Source organism: Gobius niger (genome assembly GCF_951799975.1).
Source record: "Gobius niger genome assembly, chromosome: 11".
Taxonomy (NCBI): Eukaryota; Metazoa; Chordata; class Actinopteri; order Gobiiformes; family Gobiidae; genus Gobius; species Gobius niger.
In genome coordinates this window covers 25,771,559-25,785,169 of record NC_136862.1, presented here as the reverse complement: position 1 = coordinate 25,785,169, position 13,611 = coordinate 25,771,559, and the positions used below count along the sequence as shown (strand labels likewise).

Genomic DNA, 13,611 nt, shown 5'->3' with positions numbered 1-13,611 from the left:
TAGCTCACCATTTCTACAGGCAAAATGAAGTTATTTTTATATTTAAAATAAGCCTTCATAGTGCAAGGAACAAAAATAACTTGATAAGAAATGCCAGAATCATCAGCTGAATCCCATCATAGTGAATAGGGCTAAAGTTCCGTTGGATCTGGAAGTGGAGCGATGACATCATCCCTTAACAAACGTACAGTATTGCTGGCTTTCAAATGACTTCCTGTCAATGGGTTTCTTGGGTTTTTGTTGTTATGGGTTCGATTTGATGTCATGGAAAGAGTTTTTGTTTTATTTTATTTTTCCTTTGAGACCTATGGGTAGACATGTTAGTTGTTTTCACATGTCAGTTGTTTGCCCCTAACTCCTCATTTACTATGCAGTGTATGGTAGACTATATAGTGCATTCATTCTGTCTTATTCAGACAGACAACCCACTACTTTCTCCTCGCCGCAGCTAGAAAAACTAGAGAGCAACGAGTCACCAACAGATTGAGTATACTAAATCGTCTATAGTTTGCTAAACTTCGATAATAATGGCTGCGATAAAAAAACAAAGACAAAGTTAGTCAGATAAGTTTTCTTTCAAATGGATTTTACATGAATGGATTATTGGATTATTGCCTTTTAGCCTGAAATGCCGTGACCAATATAATAATGCACTATAGGGAATGAAGTGGACATTCAGACACAGCCGCAGTGTTTAACTCAGAGTGAAAATGTAATTCGGTGGAGTTATTGGACAAAAATAGCAGCTTAACCGACCAAAATGATATTCGATTTTAGAGGTTCCTGTCGTATCACAGAGTGGGTCATCAACACATTCTAATCTAAAATCTGAAACAACCACAACACATAATGAGCAAAAAAACAAGCCTCTAGTGATGTGTGGCAAGCAGTGTATTGGATTTATTTTAATTAATGTCTTTTCCTTTTGTTATTTATATATAAAGCATTTCGCACTCTGACTACTTGGGCTGTGGGTAAGTGCACGGACATGCATCAAATCACTCTCAGAGCCACACAAAGTACATCTTTTATGTATTTTTGCTTGCACTGTTTTGCAAATGCTTTATGCAAAGGGCTTTTACATGTTACCAGAGAGAATAATATAGAATAAACTGAGAAAGAGATAACAAAACATGAATTCAGGCTATTGATAACAGGTGCAAACTTCACACTATTAGGCTGCCTTCATGTGCTCTGGTAAAGATGGTCCTTCCCTGCTGTTAAGTGGAAAGTATGAGTGCATTGTGTTCCAGTGCTTTTTGTGCTGAAGCAAAGTGGAATATATATAAAACAACAACAACAACACAACAATACACCAACAAATGAAAGTGAAAAACCGCTGACCTTTTGCTACTTTGTATCTGCTTCAGTAAAACATAAAAAGTTTGGCGATGACGATACATGGGAGGAAAAAAGACAATAATATTAACCTCTTAATCCCCGCCTGAACTGAGCACATTTTCTCTAGTTTGGCTTTACCCAAATCTAAAAGCTTCTTGAAAAAAGCGACAAAATAGCGATGAAAATGAGGATGAACGCGCAACAAAAGAGTGACAAAACGTGACATATAATGTGACCAAAAAACGTCAAAAATGCAACCGAAAAACAGTAACAGAAAGTTGACAAAAATGTGTGACAAAAACAGCAGCAACGTGATGAAAGAGATCCATTCAAATCAGCTTTATAGGTCTTGGCTTTCAAATGAGGTGTTACATTGGCCTGCAGGCTGTAAGCTTTTAGATTTGGATAAAGCTGAACTGGAGAAAATGCACTTGGTTAAGGCGGGGGTTAAGAGGTTAAAATAGCTAAATGTGTAGGCTTCAGAGCAATCAGCTAAAAGGCATAAAACACATAGAATTAATAATACAGACATAAGACATAATAAATAATAGACTCCGTCTCCTCACTCGGGCGGCACGGTAGCGCAGCGGTTAGCGCCTCCGCTTCACAGCTAGAAGGTCCCGGGTTCGACTCCCACCAGGGACGGGGCCTTTCTGTGTGGAGTTTGCATGTTCTCCCCGTGTCTGCGTAGGTTTCCTCCGGGTACTCCGGTTTCCCCTACCACTAAAAAACATGTGCAATAGGTGAATCCTCCAGCCAGGTGATTCTGACCATCAGCCTGACTCCACATCATGGAGATGGGTCCCCGGGCGCGGCACTGCCGTCGACCACTGCTCCTTACGGGCTGCCCCAGCGGCATCGAAGGATGGGTTAAATGCAGAGGACGAATTTCCCTACGGGGACAATAAAGTTAACAAACAAACATTACCATAATGACCACATTTGAAAGGAAATCATGGCGGATATACAGACTCCTCCTACCCTGCTCTGATTGAGCATGTTCCTAAAAAGGGCATCTTCACTGTAGACTCAGCCTTCACAGGGCACGTAGTTTGATCACGGCCTCAAAGGACCAAAGTCAGGCTCTCATTAGTATATGAGATTTCTAAAATGTACCTTCGGGTCCAAAGTGCCGTCATGCACGAGCTTAATATAGAAAGTGCAGTTAAATGTATGACCTGAGGTGGCAGTAATGAGTATTCAATGGCCAACTTGCATCTAGCCCCTTTAAGTACAATGCTATCTAATGGAAAACTAGCTTGTTTTGACGCCCACATATGGAGGTACTGCAGCAATGGCGGCCCCGAGTGTCGCGGTCATAAAGCAGCCATTGATAAAACAAGTTTTATCACTGCTCTCTGTTGTGTTGAAAGGTCAAAGGTAAACTCATCTCGGGAACTCGGCCAATAAAATGATTTCCAAGTTTCCCAGTGGAAAATACAAGAAGCGGTGACAAGGTGCAATTTTCTACTCAGCAAGTGGTATTTACCGTAATACGAGACCACATGGCAGCAGAGTCTTCCCTTCCTCCTTCCATTTTCTTAAACTACTGGTATTTGTCTCACTGTCAGTAAACTTTCTCACATCACAACTAGAACACAGTGACTTGGATAAAACGGCTTTCCCAGCTCCAAGGTCCAAGTCCCGCCACAGAAGACAAATGAAGCGCAACATTACTATTAACAAAAAACAATATAAGCAACCGGTTTTCATTCACAGAGCATTGATTTCCTGCAACAAGCAGTAGGTCTGTGGATTCTATATTCCTTCAGTGGGCCAGCTGAAAGAGATTGCATGTAGAAGACCACCTATGTCACTTTGAACACTTGCAGCAATACAAAGCAATATAAAATGATGGACAGATGAGCATGAAGTGCGTATTAGTGCTGCAGACACATGGACAGCAGTTCCAAGGCGTCTTCTGTCAATCTCCCTGACACAGACTAATTAACTCGGATCTCGTGCTCTGCTCCTTCTGGCTTTTCACTGTCAAACTGTGGGGTGTGTCTTTTTTTCTGTCCGGGTCATCAGTCCAAGTAATGCCTCCTCGACGCTGGGTGAGGGCGAAATGCATCTTTCGCGGACAATTATTGCCTATAGTCGGCACATAAATGTCTTTTCCTGCTCTTTCCCCGACGATATTTCTTCCAAATGTGTTGCCTCTGTAGTTTGGAAAGCCCATGTGCCCCATCTTTGCATTTTTTATTCAGCAGAAAAGGCAGAAAAAGATGGAGAGACAAGGAGTTTTGACCAAAGGATGTTGACCCATGGAATAAGGTCGTACAGCAACGTTGCCAGAAAAAATTGTGCTTTACGAAACAAAAATGCAAAAAACTAAAGTTGCATTACAATTACTGGTCAACTAAAGCTGAAATGACTACTCTTAAGCTGTTCCTATATATTTTGCCGGTCCAAAGCCTGGATAAATAGAGGGTTGCATCAGCACCAAATACGCAAATTACTGCATACTTTTTCCTCTGCATTTGACCCATCCTTCCGTAGGGAGAATTGGGCAGTCATATGGCGCGAAGGGACAATTCTCCAGATGTCAAGGTCAGAATCGCCTGGCTGGAGGGTTAACCTATTGTGCATGTTTTTAGTGATGGAGAAACTGGAGTACCCGAGGGAAACCAATGCACGCACAAGGGAACATGCAAACTCCACACAGAAAGGCCCTGTCTGGTCACTGCAATATCGAAGTAACGATATGCAATATGCAATATGCGATACGGCTGTGCAATATCGCAATAACGATATCATTGCGATATTTCACTAAACCATTTCAACACAATATGTTCCATTAAAATTGTGTCAAAAGACAACTTAAAGAAAGACGATATCAGGACCAAAACAAGACTAAAATTTAACAAAATTAGGACAAGTTAGGCCGAGGCCATGGTTCTCCACTGGAAAAAGGTGGCTTCCCCTCTACAGGTCAGTGGGGAGTCCTTGCCTCAAGTGGAGGAGTTCAAGTATCTCGGGATCTTGTTCACGAGTGAGAGACGGATGGAGCGTGAGATCAACAGACGGGTCGGTGCGGCGTCAGCAGTGATGAGGTCGCTGTATCGGTCTGTCGTGGTGAAGAGGGAGCTGAGTCGGGGGGCAAAGCTCTCAATTTACCGATCAATCTACGTTCCCACCCTCACCTATGGTCATGAGATCTGGGTAATGACCGAAAGGACAAGATTGCGAGTACAAGCGGCCGAAATGAGTTTCCTTCGCAAGGTGGCTGGGCGCACCCTTCGAGATCGGGTGAGGAGCTCAGTTACCCCGGGAGGAGCTCGGAGTAGAACCGCTGCTCCTTTACGTCGAAAGGAGCCAGCTGAGGTGGCTCGGGCATCTGTTTCGGATGCCTCCTGGTCACCTCTCTCAGGGTCCGCCCAGAACAGCTGGAGGAGCTGCTGAGACTGCTGCCCCCGCGACCCGGCCCCGGATAAAGCGGAAGAAAATGGATGGATGGATGGATGGATGGATGGATGGATGGATGGATGGATGGAGTTACACATTTATAAGCTCTGTTCATTTTTTGTTTTAGGCTGAGTTTGCAAAAAAATGTGTCGATCTCAGTCCGATGAAGACTTAAGTGATATTGTGATATTGTGGCTTCTTGCGATACGGACATTGCATCACCTCATATCGCAATACGATATTTTTTGCGATATACATCGTGCTGCCCAAGCAGAGAAGATTTGGATAATGTTCAAAGCCTGCCTTATGATTGAGACTGACCAACTGAAAACATATCAATAATTTGGCATTTTGCCAAAATTATAGCTCAAACAATAAAATTAGGGTTTTAATATTCAACCAATTCAATTCACTTAGAATCACTTTTTAAGAAGAACGGAATAAGAACCGAAATTAGAGTTTTAGTTACTACACAAGGTCAGGTAACAAAGGCATGGAACAAACTGAGCCATGATTGCAATTAATGAAAGAATGCCATTTTCAAGATTTGTGACAATTAGTAATTTGTAGAGCTGCTTGACTATAAGAAAACTAATAATCATAATTATGTCCAGGATTTGTATTCAGGACCTGCTGTGATGCTGCAGTGCTAACCCCTCAGCCACTGCGCCAAACAAAGCACTTGACACGGCGACATCCTTATCTACATGTGAGCGAATGTCCCTTTTTCCATTCCCAAAGATTCACTTAAGGACCCTGTGACGTGGGAACACCATCCGGCCCTCGTGGTTGCTGTGACGACCGGAACACAAACCCTTTGGGCATTTCGCGGCGACGTTGTGAATGAGAAGCATCACATCAGCGGCGCAAACAGGCCTGGTTCCAACGACGCGAGTATCCTGGTAACACGAGTGGATAACGAGTGCCACACAGTCGGGTTACTTGTCATACTCGGAGGACCTCAGCAACATGCCCGGACACGGTTCACCTTCTCGCACCTCCGTGTGGCTGCTCATGTGAACGCGAACGGATGAGGACTGTAGCTAATTTTTGTTTTGACATAAAGAAAACATGTTGCGGTTATACAGTTGGGAGTCAGTTTTTTCCGCAGTTGTCCCTTCTCAGTTACGGAAGTACGAGTCATTGTATATCACAAAGGAATAAAACGGAGAAGCGGCGTTTAGACGTAGCGTGTACCGACAGTTAGCAAGCTGGCTCGTCCAGGACACTTTTAGCGTTTGTTAGCAATCAGCCATCGGATTATGAACAACCCAGGGGTTTTCAGCTGTTATCAACTCATCAGCCACATTTAGGTTATGTTAAAGCCTATTTACAAATCATTAATGAATATACAACCCTTTTGAGATTATACTGAAGATACGAATTAGCGTGTAAATGTGGCCCCTGAGTTTTGTAGGGTTGGAGTCGGAGACAGATCCAGAAATGAACAACAGACACTTAAATGCCATGTCATTATAGGGATAGAATGCTCAATTCAAACAGGTCCGTGAAGCCATTTGTAGTAGCAGCTAAAGTCGTTTGTTTTTTCAATGGCGTCTTAGAGTGCATCATGTCCAGGAGTATAATCTTGGTTGAATTGAAGTGAAAACCACCGAGAGACAGTCGATTTGCAGTGGCTACTTCAGAAGATTAAAGCCGAACGAAGAGACTTACGTGTGTCTCTATGTAACCACTCTGCCCTCTTCTTGTATCGTGTTTCTTCAGGGCAATAATAGCCACTCGGCAAAGTCAAGCAATAACAACACAGTCATTAGAAACCTCGGATCCGGCCTGAGAAGGAGATCCCGGCTGGTCTTCTCTCTGTGACGCAAATTTCATCATTGAAGGGATTTCACAGTTTCCAGTGAAGCTTTCTGTAATAGAAAACTTTACACTCTGCGGTTTATGATTCCCACGGCTCTCATTCAAATCACTGAAGCTGCTTTTGAGAGGGAGTCTAGTCTAGAAGTGATGCCATTACTTAGTAATTCTACTGCAGTAGCACAATAAATGCACTGAGCGGGAATACAGCGCGAGGGGCTGGTTCGCTCTTCTGTTTGTCTACTCCAAGGGCAGCTGTGCTTAGGGACGTACGCAGTTTACCCCCAGCAAGTCTGGAGTGAATGAATAATTGTCCCTTGTGAAGCACTTTGGGTGACTTGTGTCAAGTGGAAAGCACTTTAAAAATTCCCTATGCCTCCCGTCTGTACTGCTTTTAGTTGAAGTGAGGAATAGGCATTATTTATAACCATATGCATATTTCTTGCCTTTTCTCTTAAAAGATTTTCTGTGAACAAACCAAGTCTCTTTAAATCGTAGCTCATTATAATCGAATATTGTGTTTTTTATACACGACCCATAGATTGGCTGGCCAATATATCGTTTTTTTTTACGATAGCGGCCGATAAATGGTCACATTTACTTTAGGCTAATTTCTACTTTAGGCTCTCAAAGCGCTTTACATCAAGGAACCAGTCACCTATTCACACGTTAATGGGTGACTGGTTCCTTGACGTAAAGCGCTTTCAAGGACACAACAACAGTGTACACCTGCGGGATTCGAACCGCTGATCCTCCGATTACAAGACGACCCGCTCTACTCTCTGTGTCACCGTCACTCATATCTCACCGAAAGTGATCGCGACTTCCACAGTTTCCTCAGCCTCGGGGGGGGCGGAGAAATATCGCAGTGAAAATCGGTCACAAGTTTGTCCATCTATTTCAGGGGTGTCCAAACTTTTTTCATGGGGGGCTGCATATTGACACCGGGTGAAGGGCCAATTATCTTTGGTTAGTCCTGCAAAACCTTCAACTTGCAGAGGTTCAAACCGTACCCCACACCTTTATTTATGCTTAAGACCTTCATACCAGCCCTGTCTCTCAATGAAATATTAGTTGTTAGGCTAGAATTGTGCAGAATTATTACATTTCAAATAAAAAGGACCAGCTCTGATGATGTGTACCAATTCAGCAAGAAGGTTGAGGGCCACCAAAAATTGGTCTGCGGGCCGCATTTGGCCCCCGGGCCGCACTTTGGACACCCCTAATCTATTTTATGTATTTTGTGTTTTCGGAATCGTAAGAGAGGATTTCTTGTTTTGGAATCTGCTGACTTTTGACAAGCTCCTTCTAAAGTACCTAAACATGAATGTCTTGAATAATTCCGCCCTTGGGCCCTTTATACAGCGCCCCCTGCTGTCACAGTCCAACACTGACACGTTTAGAAGCTTCATACACAGAAAAGCCAAAAAGATCAGCAGTGCATATCGGCATCGGCCAATCAAAATCCCCAATTATCGGCATTGGCTTTAGAAAAACCCACATTGGTCGACCTCTATGAGATATATACATAAGAAATACATAAGAAATACATAAGAAAATACATAAAATACATAAAATACATAAAATACAAAAAAACGAAAACCTAATCCGGCCCTTCAAGAGGTTTGATTTTGCCCATGAGGGGATGTTGCGACTTGCAAAGGGATATAATTAATTTAGTAGAAGGTAGTGACCGAACTAGTCTTCAAGCCCAATTCGGAGTGAATCATCTCTTAATGCCAAACACTGTTGTGTTCGGGCCACCGCTCCACCAACTCCGACCAGTTTTGACTCAACAGGCAAAATGTTCGGACAGTCAGTCGGCATTCCTTTCAAGTGGTGAACCAAAATTTAAGCTGTTTCCGAGAAAGGCAGCACTATGCTTCTCAGAGCTTTTAAAAATTTCAATAGTCCTCTGCACACATTTAATTTATCCAAACGCGAAAGTGCCACATCCCATCAATAACTTATTACCACAAAACCAAGCTGCATACAGGAAGATACAGACGCACAAAAGCAAGTATTAGCAGAAGTCGACTTTTTGTGTTTAAAGAAATGAAGGATAACCAGCTTCTGTGTTTACTTGCATAACAATAAGATCATCTGTTTTCTCTTTACACGCAATTGCAAAGAGGCCGTTCAGTAAACTGTAACATCTCGCTCATACAATTTTTATGTTCAGCTGATCTTTCTCATCGATTGCTCGTAAAAACGTCATGCCATAGAAACCATTAAAAAGCCGACTGTTATTCATTCTGCTGCTGACTCACGGCGTATCTGGTCATTATTACATCATTGCGCCGTCTTACAGTAAAATAAACATTCGATCCTGAAAATGATACAAAACAGGTTCGAGGAATTATGAAAATAATCTACGAGAGAAGCCCCGTCATTGATGAGGGCGAGGCTTCTTGGATTCCAAATCAGAACCGCTCTCTTTTGTCGGTATTTGGTGAACAGAACTTGATAACTATTGGAGGATTCTAAAATGGCTTATTGAAAGTTTCCCTATTGGCACTTTGGTCACTTTATTAGGCGGGATAATTGGATGACTCTGACTAAACAACTTACCTAAAAGAAAGGAATAATAATTGCTGCCTCGCCGGTCTACAACAACAACTATCACAATATGGTTCCACAAATGGGATTAGTTATGTTTACAATAATTAATAAGGCACATAAGCCTACAGTGATTCTCGGAAAACAACAACAGCAGCAGCAGCAAAACGCAAAACAAGCCCGTGAGCAAGACCACAGCTTCACAATTATTCATGAAGGAAGAGACCGGTGAACTGTTAAATTCACAAAACACAGCGAACGAGCTCGTCACCAAAGACAAGCCGCCGATCTGTTTGGGGGAAATTACATTTTAAAGTTTAAAATGGAGCAGCGGGGTTCCAACTTTCCTCCCTCGGACGAAGCTCTCCAATAACAACACGAGCACGGACTGTTATGGATTCAGCACTTGCCTATACGTGTGCTTTTTTCTCCACGTATAGGAGAGGTATAGGGGAAGTAACGTCAGACTGTAAATGATATTGGAGAACAAAGCTCTAAAGAAAAGAAAGATCATGAGTATAGTAATATCTTTGATAGGGCTGGGCACCGTCACATTTTTTTCCGATACCAGTACTTAAACGATACTTGGTTTTCGATATAATATCTGAACGATGCTTTTTCTATGCCTATGCTAAAATATTTGTCATCTAGAATGAGAAAACAGAGCAACAATGTGTGGAAGGTCTGGAAATTTAAAATGTCGGGGTCATCTCCAGTGTTAAGAAATGTGTGAGGAAAATGGGGGGAAATTGTGTCAAAAATAAGGAAAACTTTTGTTTAAGAAAATGGGGGAAAAAATAGGAAGTAAATGAGGGGAAAGGGGGACATATTAGTAACAAAAAATAGCAAAAAATAAGGGGGAGAAATTGCTAAAAGGAGAAAAAATGGGGGGAAAAAAGGGAAAAAAAATGTAATTAAAAAATATATATATATCATCTATTTGAGCTGAAACAATCAAGTCACTTCCTTTAATGTTGTTCCTGCCTCAACACTTGGATGTAAAGACATCATATTGTGTTGAGTACCTGCTTTCGATACTTTCATCTTTTCGATACAAGTAGTCCTTAACCTTTTTGTTTCCCGATATCATACTGGTATCGTTCAACTGTACCCAGAACATTCAATTTACATACCAAAAAAAAAAGCGATAATAAATGACGCAACAACTGAACTAAACATCCAACCCCACAACAACTGACTGACTGTTTTCACCCTCCCTTACCTTCATCCGTCTCATCAGCGACGGGTGGCTTGCTGGACTGCCCGATGCCCATGTCTGCTGCTCCTCTGTGTGTCCTCAAAAAAACTCCTGGCTCCTGGTCCCTTTTAGTGCGCGCCCCTCTGCCTGTGCTGGGACAGTCTCATAGCCCGCTCCGTCCGCTCAAACATCCACTCTGCGTTCTCTCTGCCGTCTCCTCACGTGTCCCTCCGATGTGCTGACTGGCGCTGGTCAGTGTTAGCACTTCACCTTGACACGCATTACGTCCGCCCCTTGCGTTAGTAGTAGTAGTAGTCGTAGTAGTCGTAGTAGTAAAGGGCTGGAGGGGGCTATTGTTGCCAGATGAAGCGAGGAGTTGGAGAGTTGGTGCTGGGTCTGTGTCCCTCTCTTAAGTGAGTGAGTAACCTGCGGAAAGGGAGGAAAACATGACACCGGTGAGAGAGAGGAGGGCGGAGAGAGAGGGAGTGATATGAGAGGAGAATTTTTGTAGTTGTGGATGCAGTAGATGTATCAGTGTTTCCCATGAATAGTTTGATTTTCGCCCCATAGCAAAAATAAAGGCTTAAATGAACATAAACAAACAAGACTATACTATACTACTCATACTGTAAGAACTGTTCAAATGTGAAGTAGAGGCACCGTATTTTCCGGACTATAAGTGGCACATTTTTTCATAGTTTGGCTGGGGGTGCGTCTTATACTCCAGAGCGACTGATATGTGATTTTTACTTTTTTTTTATTCAAATATATATTTTCACATGCCACTAGAGGGCACTGCTGGCTAATCGAGCAGCAGAAAGAAAGTTTGGAGTGAGCGAGAAGGTTCCTCTTACCACAATGAAGAAAACAAAAAAGCTAATCACCGGCTAAAAGCTAGATGCCACAGCGAGAGGAATGAGTTTGCAAATGAGAGCTTGAAAAACGTGCTGCCGGGAGAGGCTTGTCAACGGTGCAGCTACACCTCTGTAGGTAGTTGCTGGATGGAGATGGAGAGTTTGGTATGTTCTTTATGCTAACTGTTTATGTGAGGTTAACAGACACCTATTTAGTTTGTTGTTTATTCTTCATGTAGCTAACCATCAGTGTGTTACATTAGCATAGCGTACACCATTCAGCCTGTTGTTGATTTTTTCTTCATAAGGCAATTTTTGGCAAGTGCGTCTTATACGTCACCTTAACCACGTTCGGTTTTACCTAAATCTAAAAGCTTCTCGACTGGAGCTTACAGCCTATATATAGGCCAGTGTAACGCCTCATTTGAAAGTTAAGACCTACAAAACTGGTCATTTATTTTTGTGTTGTCGACACATTTTTGAGCGTTTTTATTGTGTGTGTTGTTGTTTTTTGCTTTTTGGTCACTTTTTTCATGTATTTTTGTCTCTATTTTGTCTCTTTTTGTTGTGTTTTTGATGTTTAATGTAGTGTTCTTTTCTTGTTTTTTTCTTGTGTTTTTTTTTCCCAAGAAACTTTTAGATATGGGTAATGCGCTCAGTAAATGTGTAAATGTGCTCAGTTCCAGTGGGAGTGAAAAGATTAACATAATTTATAATTAAACCCATCATGAAAACAACATTTGGAGTTTGATATATTGAGCCATGAAAATATTGTGATAAACGATATTATCGAAGGCCATAGAAACAAACTCTAAAGCATAACAATAAGAGTAAAGCTTGGTATATCCCACTGTAAACATGGAATTCAATCTATTTAGGATCATAAATATAGTATTACATAACAAAACGTAATACTAACACTGTAATAGACAAGAAGATGCAAATAAATGTACACACAACAAATATTGAACCCTAAATGTAATGACAAAATGTGCTATAATTGGTGTGGCCAGTGGTCCCCATGAACTCAGCAAATATCTATGTGAAACGCAGTAAGTATTGTATATCAAGCTGAACGCAGTATCATGATGTAATAAATCCATTATATCACCATGAATCATTCCCAGAGAACTCATGGTCACCGTCACATCGATTAACAGCACTGTCATGTTGTTTTCTTCTTTCACTTAATATCATAAGAGTCAATGAATCAGTGACCCGAGCCACCAAACGACAATGACCATTATGCTTTCGTAACATTTAAACTTGCACCAGGAAATAAATAAATCGCCTAACATTCACAAATGGTCGTAAAAATAATGCCCTGAATCAGCATTTCTTTATAGATTTACCTGGGAAATCGTATCTCAATAAACCATTTTCTCAAAATGCATTTTTCTCCATAAGTCGCGCCAACAGACATCGCATTTCCCAATCTTATACTGAACAACATTTTGAAGTTTTTTTTTCAGATTTTCAGCCTGATTCATTGCTCTCCTTTTCAAATCTTGTACGTTTTATTGTTTTGCTTGAAGAGCTCTCTGCAAATTCTAAACATACAATATTCAAAGAGGCCTGAACTACAAGGTTAAAAATGTGAAAATTACGACCATTGTCACTATGCTATTCGTGATGCCTATATTCACCCACAGTCATCCCTTTTAATTATGTATCTGTTCCAGAGTGAGGATAAACTTCAAAATCAAACACAAACATTTACTCTTGTAGCTGTGGTGCTTCATCTATCGCACAGCCTCCATCTACCTGTCCTCCCTGTGTCATTCCATCTTTTTACCTTGACCGGCAATTCTTCCTATGGGGGCACTTACTGTAGCTATGAAAAATGTATCCATTTTTCTTTCCAGTACCGTACAGTATGTGGTTCCCCAAAGGCTTTCTCTGCCACAAGTTGTGACATTTCATTTCAGGTCAAGATCATGCAGGAAACATATATCTCATTCTCATTCATTTGACTTGTGCATAACACTCCCAACATGTATTATTACCTCATGTATTGCCATATAAGGATAATTTCAGAGTTGCATATGGGGATAGATAAACTTGCAAAGCGCCAGAGGGAAGAAACCCATTATCATGATTGTCATTGCTGGCTTTTCAGATAAGGTCAACATGAACAAAAATAAAATAAAAAATGAAATAGGCAAAACTCAAGCCTGAGAGGAGCCCGCAGTGCCGAGTTTCCCCATAGAGGACGTTTTTTCCCCTCTTATCAAATCTGCCAAAAAAGGACTGAACATAAAAAGTAGGCTATATCCCCTGTCTTTGCGGGACAGTGTTGGGCACGTACCTCTTGTCAGCATCTCCAGACCCGGGTTACTGCTGGACTATCCCAGGGGAAAAGAAAGAGAGGAGGGGGAAGAAGAAGAAAAAAAAAAAGACGCAAGGAACAACAGTGCAGCTTCGCAGAAA

General features: G+C 41.7%; 1 protein-coding gene across 1 annotated transcript in view; it reads right to left on the bottom strand.

The window, feature by feature from the left end:
* stk32a (serine/threonine kinase 32A) overlaps positions 1–13,578 on the bottom strand; it is a 110,988-nt gene extending 97,410 nt beyond the window's left edge. The window contains exons 1-2 of the mRNA XM_079565994.1: positions 13,490–13,578; positions 10,352–10,753 (exon numbers count right to left, since the gene is read on the bottom strand). Of these exons, the coding sequence (XP_079422120.1) occupies positions 10,352–10,403 (52 nt within the window). The 5' untranslated portion in view covers positions 10,404–10,753; positions 13,490–13,578. The remainder of the gene's footprint in view (positions 1–10,351; positions 10,754–13,489) is intronic.
* Between the last annotated feature and the right edge of the window lie 33 nt (positions 13,579–13,611).